Raw genomic sequence first — 19,148 nt, 5'->3', positions numbered from 1 at the left:
ATTATAGATATTCACTTAAATGCGATGACTTATCATTTAAAATGATCACATTTTCTATGAGAATATCTATTTTCAATACATTACTTAAAATGTCTTATCAAAGACATTAACCCAACATTTAAATAGCTTTGAGTAATACATAAAAATATACACAAAAATAAATGATAAGCATTAGTAAAAAAATGTTTTGTACATAAATTTATAGATATTATTATCTCTCTCTAAAAAAAATTATTGAACTCCTTTTGTTGTTTCTTATTAATATAGATAACAAACTGTTTGATTAATTAATGATTTATTATTGATAATAACAGGAAACTGCAATTAATTAACATATTTTAACTATAAGTCTATCAAAAATTTTTGAGTGTTAAAAATCTTATTTCTTTAAATAAATTAATTTATTGCATATTTTGTTTTAAATAAATACAAAATATGACAAATAGTTATTTTTTGTATAAAAATATTTATTAATAAATTATTTACAAAAAAAATATTTTACTCAAATAAATATCGAGAAAAACCTTTTATTCAATTTTAGATAATTTTTTCCTAATAATAAAATTAATTGAATGATAAATTTTTAAATTAAACTTTATGTATTAGAAAAACAAAAATTATATATATATATATATATATTTGACTGTTTATATTATAATACATATATCAAAATCAATTAGTTTATATTACGGGGACAATCATTGTCTAGATTTTGTTAGATATGCTAAATATAGTAATGAAAAATGGGAAGGACTGGTGTGCGATGAGAGACCGGTTTTTATATATAAAAAATAAATGTATCGCCCATTAAATGGCATTTATTTGCAAATTGTTTGTCAAGATTTTCTAGTGATATCATCTCAATATAAGTCATGAAAAGCTAACATCGATTAAAATCATATTTTTTTAATTTATAAATATATTTTATATAAAAAATGTGTAAATTTTTTAATCATTTTATTTTAACTAAAAAAAGTTTGCGTTACTAAAAACCCCAACAAAAGAAACATTCAATGCTTTAATACCTGTATTATTATTATTATTATCTTTGTATATCACGGTTGTTCCGGTGTGATCACAGCTGTGTCGGCCACTTTTGGTGGCAGAGACACGACTGGTTAGACTCAACTCAAGTCTAGTACTTTTCTGACTGTTCTACAACTCTGAAGTATCACTGCTTTTTGCATTTCATAGATCTTAGTTTTTCTGATTTCCAGTGATTCCAAACTTAGGGCCAGATTTTTCGGTATTACGGCCATTGATGATAGGATTATAGGTATGATTTCAACTTTCTTAATGCGCCACATCTTATTGATCTCATAGGCCAAGTCTGTATATTTTCGGCGTTTCTCACTATGCGTGTCCTGTAGTTTGTGTGTTAGTGGGACCGCTATGTCTATTATGTACGCCTTATCTTGATGTTTGTCTACTAGTACTATATCTGGGCGGTTGTGGGCCACAGTCTTATCTGTTCTTATTTCTTTATCCCAGTAGAGCTTGGCTCTGTTGCTTTCCATTACACTTTGTGGCTCGTATCTATAGTATGGTAATGGTTCTTTGGTTAGTCCGAATCTTATTGCCAATTCCTGATGTATGATTTTGGCTACTTGGTTGTGACGGCTTAGGTATTCGGTGTTTGTGAGTACTTTACACCCGTTTAGTATATGTTCTATTGTTTCGGACTCCATATGACACATCCTGCACTTGTCTGTTGGTATATTTAGCTTTTGGATGTATTTCTGATGGTTTCGTGTCGGAATCACTCGATCTTGTATTGCCATCATGAACCCCTCTGTCTCTCCATGAAGACCGGCGTACTTCAACCATTTTGTAGACATTTCTTCGTCTACGTGTGTTTGGTTGAGTTCTGCTCTGTATCTACCGTGGAGTTCTTTTGAGGCCCATGTGTTAATCCTCTCTTTTTCATTTTGTATTTCTATTTGATGTTCATTATTGCTGAGATTTAGAGGTGTGTAGTTGTAATCAAGTGTTGATGTTATTTTGTGGAGCTCTGAGACATTGCATTTTTGTTGATGGTATTTTCTCAGCAATTCTCGCTGTTTGGCTTCAAGGCTTACAATGTTTAGTAACCCTCTACCCCCATGCTTTCTACTAACACACAGTCGTGCTACAGAACTTCTAGGGTGGTGTAGTCCAAACATTGTAAGTTGTCGCCTTATATGTCTTTCAATGGTCTCAAGTTCTGTTTTACTCCATTTTATTATTCCGAACGAGTATGTCAGTACAGGTATAGCCCAAGTGTTTATGGCTTTGAATTTGTTGTTTGAGTTTAGTTGAGATTTTAGTATTTTTATTATTCTTTGGTTTAATGTTTTCTTTATTTCTTCTTTAACTTCTGTCATTTTAGATTTATGCATTTGCTTAATTCCTAAATACTTATATATATCTCCATTTTCTAGTGCCTTTATATATCCGTTTTCAGTTTCGTATTGATTTCTTTCAGAATAGACTCCTCTTTTCAGTTTCATTATAGCACATTTATCTAATCCGAATTCCATATTTATATCATTGGAGAAAGTTTCTGTTGTTTTTAGCATTGCATTTAAATCAGATTCTTTTTCGGCGTATAGTTTTAAGTCGTCCATATATAGTAGATGTGTTAGATTATATTTTGTATCACTTGATTTTAGATTTACGCCTTTTAGCTTTTTAAGTAGTGATGACAGTGGGTTTATAGCTAAGCAGAACCACAGAGGACTGAGTGAATCTCCTTGAAATATTCCTCTATTTATTTTGATTTCTGTACTTATTTTTGTTCCATTATTTGTATTGACACACAATTTAGTATTCCATTTTTTCATCATATTTTCTAATGTGTTTATCAGTGTGTTGTCAATTTTATATAGTTTTAACACTCTTAATAACCATTTATGAGGGACTGAATCGAATGCTTTCTTATAGTCTATGTATGCCATTTCAAGATTTCTATGTTTTTGACGAGCTCTTATTGTTATGATATTGTCTATTGTTAATTGCTCTTTACAACCCATTGAGTGTTTTATACAGCCTTTTTGTTCTTCAGCTATTATGTTGTTGTTACTTAAATGATTATATATTTTTGTTGATATTATGGATGTTAGGATTTTATACATTGTTGTTAGGCAAGTGATTGGTCTATATTTGCTGGGATCTGATGTATTTTCTGTTTTTGGGAGTAGATATGTTATTCCGGAAGTGAGGAAGTCATCGGTTTGTCCTGTTTGTATTATTTTATTCATTGCTATTGCCATTGGTTGATGAACTGTTGTAAAGTGTTTATACCAGAAGTTTTGTATTTTGTCTTGTCCTGGGCTTTTCCAATTGTGGGATTTATTGAGGGCTTCGGTTAAGTCATCTTTAATTATATTTACTGAAGTCATATGTGGTATTTCTTTATTTTCATCTTCAATATCATTTATCCAATTAGATTCTTTATATTCCTTTGGGTTACTCCAGATTTCTTTCCAGTAGTTTTCTATTTCATCTATTTGTGGTGTATTGTTATTATTGCTTGAATTTATTTTATTTTGATTTCTATAGAACATTTTTTCGTTATTATAGAACATTGTATTTTGTTTTCGTCTTTCGCTTTGTATTTTATATCTTCTAATTCTTTGTGATAGTGCTTGAACTGTTTGTTTTAATGTGTCGTTGTAATTTCGGATTATGGATTCAAATTCAGGTTTTCCAGGTTTTGTCTGTAATGATCTGTATATATCTTTTAATGATTGGTTAAGTCTTTTTGATTTGATTCCATTTAACACTTGCGTTATTCTTCCAATTATTTTTCTTTTCCCTTCTATCCGTGTCTCTATTCGCTTTTGCCATTTAGGTATTACATTTTCTTGATTTGGTTTTGTTGTAGCCATGTGTTCTATTTTGTAGCCTAAGAGTCTCGATACTGCTACTGCTGCACAATACGTTATTGTATTAATTGCGCTCAACGACATATTTTCTTCGATGTAATCTTTAAGTATATCATTTATCGTTATTATAGTAGATCTTGTTTTAATGCCACTTCTTATTTTTGGTAATTTAGGTCTGAATTCTATTTCAAAGTCTTTATATTGTTCTAAAGATGTTTTTAGTTCATTTTCTGCTGTTATTCTTTTTATTTCATCATTTGTATTGTTTATGTTATCTGTTGTTGTAGGTGTCTCTTCTATTTCTGGCACTACTTCTACTGTGGTATTTAATTCAGTTGTTTCATTTAATGATAGTTCATGTGCCACTTGTTGTTTGATTTCTTGTAATTCAATCGGGGATATTTTATTATTCTTTGCTAAGAATCGCCGTTGGTCTGCAATTCTTTGTTCCGTTACATTTAGTTCTGGATATTTTTGTTTGAATGCTAAGTATATTTGGTTTCTGTAATCAGTCATATTTGTTTCGAGTCGAGTTGATCTGTAGTATTCGCGCATTATCAAGGTATTCATCTCATGTGTCCATCTCATGCGCTTTTGCGATTTGTCAACCAAATTGGTCAGTTGTTGCTGAGAACCAGCTTGAACTGAAACATTTTGGAGGTTAGTCTGATTTTGTTGACTAGTCTGCGGTCGCATTACATCACAGCTTTGCCCGCATAGCACATCACTGCGTGGGATATGATGCATACTTAACGAACAGCAGTCAATGCCTACCTGCTGAACGCGGGATTTATTTGAGAGGGTACCTCCCGAACACCCCCCGTTATTCCTACGACTACGTGTAATCATATTTATATATTTTGTGGCCTTTTTACGGGGTCCCGGTCCCTAGAGAAAGCTCAACACTAACATGTGTCTATTGCCACCCATTTCTCACCACTAACATGTGTTTGTTGAAATAGGATTTTTATTTTTATTTTTTTGAAACAAAAGTGGCCATTGCGTGTGAGGACGAGTAACTACTCGAAGGGTGAAGGGACATCCTTGCGGACGTCCCTTCGGGGTGGGGGCACCTTTTTACAGGCACCCCCGGGTGGGAGCACCCTTGCGGGTACCCCCAGGTGGGCACCGATACCGAAGTACCGATACCCGGGTCGGGCAGAAACTCGTCCTCACTTAGCACCCCGCTTTCCCCATACTACTTAAGTTGGCCGTCCTAAACAGCGTTGGTTGGGCAGGGACGGGAAGCACAGTTAAAACAATTTTTTTTTCTCAGAAAAATTGCTTTCCACATCAGGGCTCGAACTCACGATCTTACTCTCCATTACTCTACTAGCCCTACACACTAACCACTACACCACTGTGCCTCCTCTTTTATTATTATTATTATTATTATTATTATTATTATTATTATTATTATTATTATTATTATTATTATTATTATTATTATTATTATTATTATTATTATTATTATTATTATTATTATTATTATTATTATTATTATTATTATTATTATTATTATTATTATTATTATTATTATTATTATTATTATTATTATTATTATTATTCTTGCAATTTTAATTAACAATTATTTTTGCATTTATTTACAGTTTTTTATTATTATTATTATCATTATCACAATTAATTTGAATTAAAACATTTGAATTAATTTATAGTTAAGAAATTAAACTGGCATTTCAATATATATATACAGTATAATTTATATGATATATATATGCTCTTAAATTATAATCTAATCTAATAATTTATAGTTAAAGTTATTAAATAAGTTAAAACTATTAAATAGGTTTATTATTTTAATTTTTTTGTTTTATTAATTTAATAATACAGTTTAAAAATTTTTATTTCTATACAAAGATATAAATTATGTTAAATAAATGTATTAGTTTTTACATTTGTAACAAATTTCAAATCTATTTAAATTATTATTTAATTTATTATTAAATAATTATAAACACTTTTACTATTATTCAGATTTATTTATTTATTAAATTTTGCTGTCATGTCATCTATAAATATTAGATGTACAGTACATATACAGTAATACACTGAACACTGAATATTATTATACAATAATTAAAAATTTTATAACAATATAAAAATATGTATAACAGATGATATATTAATATTATAATACAATTGTAACATCTATTGATGAATTTGTGAGTTAAAAAATTGTTTATTAGAAAAAATAAATAAATATTATAATAATACAACTTTTATATAATATAATTCTAAACACAAATAGATTATAATTCTATCTTAATTTTAAAACATATTTATTTTTATAAAAAAAATTAATATTATTATTATATACAATAGTTTTTATGGTAATTTTAAAATTCATAATATACAATATAAATTACAATTTCTATATATGTTGAAAATTCTATGTGTTAATTGCTAAATGCTTTAATTTGATAAAATAAATAAGTTTCACATTTGCCACTATTATTATTATTAATTATTATTTATTTTGTTTAATTTAAATAAAATAATTCATATATAATTTTTTTGTATCATTTGCGCAAATCGTGAGAAAAAGAGGTAAATTTAGTGAAAAAAATGAATTTTATTGCCGAGGATTTGTGCGATAATTGCTATCGCGATAAGAGTTATATGTTTGCGAAAAATAATTATTTTTTAAAACCCATTGAAAATTGCAGCGATTCTTGTTTTTCAACAATATATATATACAGTATATATACTATAAATATATATATCCAAATGTATCCTGGATTTATACTATACTGTATAATAATTTATTTTTTAGTTTTAAAAAAAACTTTGCAATAAACTATAGCATATACTGCATATATATATATATATAGTATATTTTTAAAATCAAGAATTATTGATATAATGATAAATAAAATAAAAAAATTTCAAATTAAAGGTTTTCCATAATTTTATACGATTTTAAAAGCGATAAAAAATATTTAAAAATCTATATATATTAAGTTAACCAAAAACAGTGGGCTATAACTTACATTAGATTACTATTAGATTGGAACATTAGATAAAATTTTTATGATAAACCATATTAACTCATTGTTTATTATGATTATTAAAGCTAATAATGTATTGTCAATTAAATTAATGTCTGCATTAATCAATACCCTATGAGTAGTAGTAGTAGTTGTTGTTATTAATAAATATTTACTAAATAGTTATTAAAAATTTATTGATAACTTAATAATATATGTATCTATGGATAATATCTATGTGTATAATATAATCTATTGGCCAATATTATATGGTAAGGACACCACCACCACCATAGGGCATAGGGAGACGGGAGGCTAATAAAAGCAAACAAAAAATTATAATTTCATTTAATGATTGGAAATCAAAATTAATTATCCAATGAAATATATAATATTATATATATACTGTATAATGATTAACATGTTTTAGTTAATGCATTTAAATGCATCGATAAAAATACAATTTTGCATTAATTGCAAGTTTTTTGGGCCCAATCTCTCTCTCTCTCTCTCTCTCTCTCTCTCTCTCTCTCTCTCTCTCTCTCTCTTTCAATCATCATTTTTGATACTATCACACTATGTATTTATCGATAATAATTCATAATAAAAATTGACTATAATTTTTTGGCTAAATAGCAAACTAATCACTAGAATTATACTGTTTAAAATATTTTAGCCATTTATTAATAAATAAAAATTGTCTTAAAAATCAAGGACATGAAAGCAACTGTACAGTAAATACATACTAGTGTTGTATTTTATTTAGTTTATTTATAAATACAGTACATGATATGATATTTATACCATTAGATCCTAATATTATATCTGATGAAAATGTTTTTTTTTTTTGAAGATTGATATCTAAATTAATAGCAGATTTATTTGGCAAACAATAGTAAAAAAGAGTTAATACAATAATATGGTTGTCTGTCCTTGTCTTGTCTCCAAAAAAAAAATAAAACTATTGCCCGAAAGGCTCACAAAAATGATACCGAAATTTATTAATAGATATGTTTCTCACGATATCTAAAGATAATAATCTTTTGTTATGTATTTTTTTCAAATGTCATGACTGACTGAATGTTTGGTTTCATATTTTCATTGTTTTATAAAAACAACCGCTACTTAAAAATTTGTATTTATTTAATTTAAATTAAAATTTATTTTATACTTAATACCTGTATATTTGTTAAATTAAATATTTGTCAGTATATATATATTATATATTTTATTGTCTATATTTAATATTATTAGATAATAAATTTATATTATTATAAAATTTTTAAATATAGTAACAGTAACTTATATAAAACCCTTAGTAATAGACATAGTTACTAATATACTTATAGATAAATTACAGTATATTATAGTTAATTATAAAATGATAATTAAGGTCTTTTTAGTTCATTTTATAATTTATCAATTAGTTAATCAACTATTAAATTATTGAAATATTAATAGAATTATTTTTTTAATCATCTAAAAAAATACTAATCTAACAAATTTTATATTAAATCGTATTTATTAAAAAAAGTATTCACAATAAATAAATTAAAAACATTTTCAGCTTTTTATTATTATTAATTAATTAAATTTTACTTTTAATTACATACTTGTTTGAACTTTGAATAATTTAATATAATATAAATAAAATAATAAATAATATTTAGTATTTAAAAAAAATTATAACAACTCATTATTATCTACTAAATAATTTGTTGTAATTAATGCATTGACATTAAAATACATTTAATAATAATTATAATTAACAAATTTAATTAACATTTTTTTTAGTTATTATTAATAAAATTAAAGTGGCGCCACAAACACATACAAACACACACACTGTTTAACTAACTTTTATTTTGAAACAAATATGATCTGGTACAGTACAGTACAGTAGTTTAATTCAGTATATTATACATTGAGAGGCATGGCATGCGCGGGGCGGTCACCAAATGAGGGTATGCCCTCCCCGTGCTTAGTGTATATGAAATTATGAAATGTGTTTTCATGTTATGTTGTGATTGTCTCAAGAAGTGTGTGTCTGTGTGTTCAGTGAAATACCACTTCTTATTATTTCAAACAATCTTTTTATTATTATTATTATTATTATTATTATTATATTGTCTCATATTTTTGCATTTCTCTCTTTATTATTAAAATTAATTTCATCATCGGATACGACGATCCCATATACAGTATAATTGAATATAGAGACCCATCATATCATTTATGAAACAGTGTTTTCGGTGTTATTTTTATTATAATTATTATTTAATCACTAATTGTATGGCAAAACATATATTGTTGATCACTATTATTGGCATAATTGTTAATAGTGTGTCAAATGTCATCATTAATCGACTATTATTATTGAAAAATAAAAAATTTCTATTGATTTGCAAATCGGACACAAACTATCCAAAAATAAATCATAATAATTAGTATTTGTTATTATATAATATTAATGCAAACTTTATATATGCATTAACTTTTATATAATTTATTTATTGGTTGTTAAAATAAAATTTTATTTTTATTTTGCTGTGTGTTTCACAAGCCTTTATTATTATTGTTATTATTATTGGTATAATAATAATAATAATATTATGGTTTTACAGTCATAATTTGATATAACATTATATATCTATATATATATATATATATATATATAAAGTGAGATATAATTGATTGTAAAGCCGGTTAGTTATATATATATATAGACGACATGTCTCGCCGCAAACAAGCCTGTCCTCAACATAAAGCCGCCAATGATTACGACGACCTGTTAGTCCAGTCCGACCATCAGCAAGGTTTGTGCTGTTGTTGTCCAACACTTTGTATTGATTTATCAATTTTTAATGTATTGATATATATTAAGTATACCAAAGTTTGTCAAAAAAAATCAATTTATTGAACTTATTATTTTTATTTGTATTTTTTTGTTGTTGTTGAAGAAACTATTGAAATTTCAATTAATTTATCGATTTTTCAATATTTAATTTATTGATTATTCAATTATACTGTACAACAATCCTAAAAATTGCACTTATAATATATATGATAACTTTTATTTAAAAAAAAAATAATATCTCATTTGATTGACTTTGTAATGAAGTGAGTTTAGATACTGATAAAAAAACATAATATATAATATCACACACACTATTGCATAACTTTTTTTATATTATATTAGTTTGTAGTTAAGATATTTAATTAATAGACAACTTTTAGGTCAGATATATGTTAAGACAATTACAACATATGCTATCAATATATTGTGTAAAATAAAACATTTTATTTTAACTATTAATTTATTTATCTTTTGATTTTTTTAATACTATTTATCAATATTTGCCATCAATAGTGAACTTTTTGTTTGTTTGTTTGTTTGTTGTAATTAAATCTATTTTATCATATTTTTTGATAATATTTTTTCTGTTTGTTTGTTTGTTAAGTGTTCTGTACTACTCTTTAAGTTGATTTCAGAGAGAAAAAGTTTTTTTCTCTGTTTATTAACTAAATGAAAGAAACAAATTATTTTAAATGGATTCTGTATTTAACAAGAATTCTAAAAGAAATATAATTTTTATTAATTAATTAATTACTTAATTAACAATTATTATAATAACTATTATTATTAGAATTTTGTAGATGTATAAAAATTTGTAATCAAATTATAAATGTATAAAAAAATAAAGGTATTATTTTACAACATATCGATTCTCATTGCATTTCATTTTGTTAGTGTTATTGTTTAGAGCAAAATCCACTTTAAGTTCTCTCTCTCTCTCTCTCTCTCTCTCTCTCTCTCTCTTTGATGTGATTGTGATTTTTTGGTTATCATAAATACAATATAAGTACAACTACTTGATTATAATGTGTTTTAGTTTACTTTTGCTATCAGAATATATTTTTTATATAAAGTATTTTATATATATTGTATATATATATCAAATATGACTTTTACTTTGTGCCGTATTGTATAATATACAGTATATGATATTTCTATATAGATTTATATAATGTATAATACGGTAATAATAATAATAATAAAATATATGAGGAGAGAGAGAGAGAGAGAGAGAGATTTCCTAATCAGTTGTGCTTATCTTTGGTCGGGAATGTTAGTTAAAAATCAATAAACGCCAACAGCAGGAAAGGCATCACATCCATACTTATCAACAGTGAATGTATGAGTGAGTGAGTGAGTGGGTGAGAGAGAGAGATGAGAGAGTAACCAACAAACATCTCTCTCTCTCTCTCTCTAAAACATATATTTTTTAAAAGTCAAAGGAAATAAAAACATGAGTGAATTTGTATTATATAGTTATACAGTAATGAATAGTTTTAAATCTGAGAGGCAAATGAGCAGCGATTTAAATAACTTTACATTTATATTATTGTATGTGTTTTTGTTTGATATCTACATTAAAACATTGCTTTTACTCATTATATCGTATCAAAAGATAGTGTGTGTGTTGAATGGGAACAGAAAGTGAATGAATGGAAAAAAAGTGTAATATTATACTATTTTTCATTTAAATCTACAAAAATCTGAAATTAAGTCCTAAATATTATTATCATTTGCTAACATATATACAGTAATATATATATATATATTATATACATGTATATACTAACTGAAAATCCATATAATATATATATATACAATTATATGTATACAATATTATAGTTGTATACAAACAGTTTTTGCAATGTAGAAATTTGGTGAAAACATAAAATAAAATAATAATTTACTACATTTTAAATGTTGTCTTTCATAATATAGTAAAAGCAATTATTCATCTTTTAGTTAATATAATAGACATATATATATATATATATATATATATATATATATATATATATATATATATATATATCATATTTATATGTGTGCAGTGCACTTAATATACTGTATATATATACGTTTATACTGTATTATGATATGATATAATATCTACAATAATATGTATAATAATAATAACGTGTGTGTTTTACTTAAGTAGAAAAATAAATAACTATAAAAATATTAAAAAGTTAAAGTTGTTTAATATTAGACACTATCTCTTATAAATATATATATATAGTTAGTTAGGTTGTGTTTGCATTGAATCGACTTTTTAAAAATGGGCTCAATTTATGAGATAAGGTTCGGTCCCATAATTGGTGGAAACGGCAAACGTTATATATATATAATATATAAATACTGATATCGAGAGAGAGAGAGAGAGAGAGAGAGAGAGAGAGAGAGAGAGAGAGAGAGAGACATTGGGATAGAGAGTTGTGTTAAGTTAACTATTGATATGAAAGTGATAAGAGAGTGCACTTTGCGCTTATCGGTTGTGCAAATCGGTTAAGATATTCGTGTGAGCGCTCAGACTGTGCCATAGATTGCAACTATAGATATACAACACTGGCATACAATCTCTGGCATCTCGGCTCCAAATAGGCGATACATATACACACACTACAGACCATTTCGACTGTACCACTGTGTATGACTATGAGACCAGAGATAAGCACATATATATATATAGAGAAAGAGAGAGAGAGAGAGAGAGAGAGAGAGAGAGAGAGAGAGAGAGAGAGAGAGATCATAGTTTGCCTCATCATTTGACTTTTGGCTCACAAATACATCGATACTCTCTATTTGGATGCAGTTTTTTCAGATATGTTTTGCGAGATTCAGATATACACTATGTTTAGGCGTTCAGTCAAACATCTGATATGACCAACAAAATAGCCAATCATTTGCTTATATAGTATATACAGTCATTGATAGTAATATTTGATAACAAAAAAAAACATTTATAGTCAAAGCTATTCATTTAAATTTATATTTCAATATTTCATTTTATTCAAAAATTCACTTTTTAGTTAAATAATAATAAAAAAAACAACATAAAACACACCCAAAATAATTCATTTATTGCAATCTATAAGTTTTAATCTTATATTTGATTTTTATTTTATAAATAAAAAGACATTTCGATAATAAATTTTATACGATTTTCAATGATTTCTAAAAATAATGTCTTAATAAATAACAACAACAAAAAAAAACATTTTAATCGATAATTAGGTTTTTTTTAAAGAGACAATAATAATTTATATATCTATATATCCTTTTAATAGATAGCCTGTTGATCTCAGTATATATTTATTTTAAAAGACAGCTAAAAGTTTTATTTTGTTATTTTTTTTACTTAAAGTAAATGATATATTCCTTTATAAGCTCTATCTTTAGCTAATAAAATACAAATTAATAATAATATATTGTCTTTCACTGTATGTTAAAAGTCAGACAATTAAAGCAATAATTGATGAAAATTTTAGTCAAATTTCTCGGTTTTCTTTGTTTTGTGTTATTTTACTTTATTTTTTGCTAAATGTATGTTTTAAGTGTGCGTTAAATACTTTTGGGTATAATATATTTAATTCATGTGCTGTTGGCTGTCAGTACTGCTCCACACCTTATCATTAGTCTTATGTAAAGAAATTTTTTTTGTTTGATGTAATTTATATGATATTCCCAACACTATATATATATATATATGTAATACACTTTCAACACAACATAAAACATATACATAAGGGATGGGGAGCTCTGTGATATAAGGAGAGGGAGAAAGAGAGAGATCATAGCCATCCTCTCCAATAGATTATATGCATCGCTTTGATCTTAAAAAGCGATAATTGCAATGCCTTTTGCATGTATTGACTTAACACTGAAAAAAGAGATAGAGAACCGGAGAGAGAGAGAGAGAGAGAGAGAGAGAGAGAGAGAACCGGGCGTTGATGTGTTATTGGAAGCAGTGCTGGTCATACATTACACACACACATATACATAAACACATACATACACACATACATACACACATACATACACACATACATACACACATACATACACACATACATACACACATACACACATACATACACACATACATACACACATACATACACACATACATACACACATACATACACACATACATACACACATACATACACACATACATACACACATACATACACATACATACACACATACATATACACACACATACATACACACATACATATACACACACATACATACACATACATACACACATACATATGAAAAACGATTTAATGGTCAGACAATTGATGGGGACTCACGTTTTGGGAGGGAATAAAGCCGGTGGCAATTGAGCGCCTGCTGATCGCACACACCATACACACCAACGTAAAACATACAACACATCACTTTTATATATTGTATATACAGTCTATATATGTATAACAACATACACTCTCTTATGCAATGCTATGTAAAGGTGTTTCACAATTGATAACACTATGAGAATCACTTCATCACCAGTCAGTTACTGATATTACAGTCTAATCCCATTTGATTGCCATATATATACTGTATTGCAATATATAATAGATATCAGCTATTGTTAACATAGATCTGACTTTACTTTTTTTTGTATGTATGTGTGTTGTGTTTAAACGATAACTAGAGGACTGAATATAATATAATATAATATAATAGATTAGATTATGAATTAAGACCTTTTATTCATTGGATATTCATTTGATTGTAAACAGCGATATAATGAAATATTAGTTGCTTATAACTTATTATCATAGCGCATATAAAGTATATTGTTGTATATATACACACCATATATAAATTTATATATATATATATATTATATTATTTATCAATATATATATATATATAAGTAATATTATAACTTAGCTGTCTTATCATAAATATTTTATGGCAGCCCCTAAAGCACTTGAACCGGCCATCGACTATATGGTAAATCATAAAATAAGCTCTCGTTTTAGTTTTTTTTAATAATTTTTTTAAAAAAATACAAACTCATTGTTATTTTGTGGATATATTGAGTTTACTTTATAATTAAATGTTTGCCAACAATTTTTTTTTTGAATATTAATACAAAAAAAAAAGTTTTTTTCACTATTAAATAGAGAGCCGAAGGTGAAAATAATATCTATTATATTCATAGAACTGATAGCAATATATCATTTACTGATAGAAATTTAATATAATATAATATAATAAGTTTAACAATATATTATGCATACATAGCATATACATTATTATCATCTAATATATCGTTTACCAGTATATGATAATAGGTTTTTAAAGGTATTTATGCTTTTCGTGTGTTTTGAAATGTTTTTTATTTGAGAAAAAATTTGGTCACACAATCACAATCGGCACATAATTTTCATACAGTATTGGGCACACAAACTATTAAAGACAATATTATTATTATTATTATTAGTGTGCCATATCCTTATCAAATATTAAACATTTCTCTCTCTCTCTCTCTCTTTCTCTCTCTCTCTCTCTCTCTCACTCACTCACTCACTCACTCTCTTACCATTTAATACAGTGTTGTGTAAAAGCATAGCATAACACACAACTATTGTATGACCTAAACCTTATCTCAATCTCCATTCTCTCCCCGAAAAAAAAGTTAACATAACTTACAAAACAATAGATGCAAATCTGATAACAATTATATTACTCGATATGTGATTACTGTTTGGTCTTTGTTTGGTTGACTTATTGCCAGCAAATATTATAATACAATAAAGCAATTCATGGAATTATATATATTATTATTATTATTATTATATATTAAATTCAATATCATTTCTCTCACTCATTCACTTTATAATAACAAATAAGATTTCAAAAAGAGATAACAAAAGTTTTGCACTGCAAAACATTGCGATCAAAATGAGAGATCTCTATAATAATATAACTGATAATATAACTTATACTGTATATACTGTATATATATAATATATTGTACAGTTCATACAGTACATGTATTTTCTCTCATTTAATTTATGTTATTTTATTTATAAAATACATTTTAAGAAAAATTAAATTATATATATATATAAAATCTTTATATTTCATATATAGATAGTAATTCTCTCTCATCGCATATTTTTGTTTGTCATTTTGTGTGTGTGTTTGCCATTTATATGTTTGAATTTTTCGATAGTTTAGATAACTTTCATTAACTTAAAGCTCAGGTGCTTTAAAAAAAAAACTAATATCTAAGTTAAAGTACATATAATAATATAGATAAAATTGGAGACATATATGTGATTTATATTAATATAAGTTACATTTATATATATATATATATATATACTGTATATGGAATGCAAATAATTTTTTTTTGTTTTTTTAGACTTAATTTTTTAGATTAAATTTATAATCAAATCAAATACTGTATTTATAAATACATTAACGATATATCATATATCCTCTAAATTTTATCGCAAATACATTAAGACTGAGACATAAATGATATTATAAGTTAAGATATATTTATTATAAGTTTTTATTATCAATAACTTTAGTTTTATTTTTTAAAAATGAATAAATTCAATATAAAGATCATTTGCTGAGTGAGTGAGTGATTGTGAAAGAGATATAGTTATTATCCAAATAAATAAATATATTTATAAAATTACAAATTACTTAATTATCTTATATTTTACTAAAACTATTTTAAATAATTTTTGAGAGTATATTTATATGAGTATATATATATATATATCTAATTAAGCATAAAACCAATTAATAATTTTTATTTATACAAAATTTAAAGTTATTTAACTTATTAATGTATAAATTTCCCAAAACAAAAATAATTATAATAATTTTTAAATCGTTTTATATCCTTTATAGTTACTTTTTGTTGTTGTTTAGTTTGTTAAACAAATTCAATGTCTAACTTATTAGTACTTTATATATATATATATATATATATATATATATATATATATATATATATATATATATATATATATATATATATATATATATATATATATATATATATATAAACAGGTGTTTTTGACTTTAATTTTATCAGAAAAATTTTCTAGTAATTAACCGAAAGAAAACTAATAATAATAATCAAATTAAAAAAATTGTTTGAAAAAACGTTCATTTTATCGATAATAAAATTTTTATAACTAATAACAACTAAATCACAAGATATGTATTTTAATATCATATTTGCTACTTATAATAATATTTTTATTATTTTGTTATCGATTTTACAACAACAAAAAATCTATTTTACATTACAGTTTAATTTACATTTTAGCTATAAACACATGGCAACAAAATTTAAGTAATTGGATATTAATTACTCGACTAAACACAAACAAAATTAACTTTTTTGAAATTGTTTAAGTGATTTTACAATTTCTAAATCTAATTGATTGGAAAGCCGTTTATAAGCGCTTTAATTATTTTATCAAATTTTATTTAATTGAGAGACAAATAAATAAAATGTTTAGCAAAAATTGTTTTACATGATATTTATGTTGCATAACGTATTTTTACAGTTAATTAGATTTTTTTTGACATAAAAAAACTTTTTTGCAACTTTATTATAAAAAGCCAAATATTTGTTGACCATAAAATTTAGAAACTAATAGTTAAATTAGTTAATACCCAGAGGGTTAACTGTTAGTTTTTTGGTGTGTATGAAAACTATCACTAAAAATATCCCGTAAATAAAAGAAACATTTGTATGTTTTTTGATTACAATTTTTCAAAAATAGTAATCTTTAAATCACTAATGATATTTTTTTCATTTAATTTAAAATTAACATAAACATTAGTTAAGCATAAATTTTGTTTTTCTTGAACTGCTTTAAGTAAAGTAAAAGTTTTTTTTATTTGAAGTAAAATTATATGCAATTTATTTTGATTTTTTATAACTTTATTTAATGAACTTTATTTGCTTTGGACGTCACGTAACCACCAGATAGTCGTTTGATAAGAGAGAGAGAGAGAGAGAGAGAGAGAGAGAGAGAGAGAGAGAGACTACCATTTTAGCTAACCTTATCGGTATCAGCTCTTATGCACACATATACAGTATATATAATATAAATATATATATATATAAAGCTCTGGTATCTCCCTCTCCCTATACGATGACGAGATGACGACTGATTTCCCAGCAAAAAAAGTTGATTATAATAACATTAATAATATTGAACATTATTATTATTATTATTATTATTATTATTATACTCTGTATTGAAAGTTTGTTGGCTATTAAAAAGTTTTCAATCTCAGTATTATATCTGTTGGTGGAGTGCCCTAAACCCAGGGAACGACTAATATCGCAAATAATGATCTCTCCGTTGAGAGAGAGAGAGAGAGAGAGAGAGAGAGAGAGAGAGAGAGAGAGTCAGGTCTATCAACAATTGAGATCTGTATTTCTGTTTTTTATATTTAATAAATTACAATTTTATGTGAAACTGTTTATTGCATATCATTGCAATCCCATTCACATAACCCATAATGAATGTGTCTAACCATACCGTTTATGTGTGTGTTTTCCCACTACTGGACACATAATCTCAGGAATGCTTTTAATATATTGTATATACAGTACATATATAAACTTGTATAAACTTTTCAAAAAAAAATATATTATTTTATTGTTGACTTACAGACTCTCTCTCTCTCTCTCTCTCTCTCTCTCTCTCTCTCTCTCTCTCTCTCTCTCTCTCTCTTAATTAAGTCATAAAAATTTGCTATACATTATAAACAGTCAAACATATTAAACACTTGTTTTTTGAAGTTATATGATGTGACAAATACCGTGTTTTCTTTGCTTTGTTTGACATGATTTTTGGCACAAACTTACAAAACTTAACATTTTGTTTGTATCAAATTACTCGCACACAAACACACACACACACACACATACATACAAATGCTTTCTCCCGGTGCGCTATCCAAATGGGAACTTTATATACATTTTATATAACTAAATACTATACATTATATATATATATATATATATATATATCTCATCATCGCATTTGTATCTGTAAAAACCGCTTAAATAATAGGAAATTAGGGTTATATAAAAAAGCATTTAGCCTGTGATACAACTTTATATATATATATTAAGCATTAGATGACAAGTAATAAAAACATTGGTGTCTCATATAATTGTTGCGATCGATTTGGTGTTTATTGGTCGACAAACTTTTTTTTTTTGCTATGATATCAAATGTCTTCAATATAACTGAAAATAATATAAAAGAGATAACATTTAAGAGATGATGTGTGTGTTTGTGTGCACCCATATCTCTATCTTTTATATTGTTTATTATTAGTTATAGTTGTGTATATCCATCAATCTCTAGACGACACAACACACACACACCCGGCTAACAA

General features: G+C 25.7%; 1 protein-coding gene across 1 annotated transcript in view; it reads left to right on the top strand.

The window, feature by feature from the left end:
- The first annotated feature begins 9,605 nt into the window (after positions 1-9,605).
- Positions 9,606-19,148, top strand: part of LOC128962192 (zinc finger protein ush-like) — a 28,133-nt gene continuing 18,590 nt past the window's right edge. The window contains exon 1 of the mRNA XM_054308545.1: positions 9,606-9,690. Within this exon, the coding sequence (XP_054164520.1) occupies positions 9,606-9,690 (85 nt within the window). The remainder of the gene's footprint in view (positions 9,691-19,148) is intronic.

Source organism: Oppia nitens, unplaced genomic scaffold (assembly GCF_028296485.1).
Source record: "Oppia nitens isolate AA-2021 unplaced genomic scaffold, nextdenovo-longstitch-racon4-pilon3 scaffold6_pilon_pilon_pilon, whole genome shotgun sequence".
Lineage (NCBI taxonomy): Eukaryota > Metazoa > Arthropoda > Arachnida > Sarcoptiformes > Oppiidae > Oppia > Oppia nitens.
The sequence above is the reverse complement of the archived record's forward strand: the minus strand, read 5'-3'. Positions and strand labels throughout refer to the sequence as shown.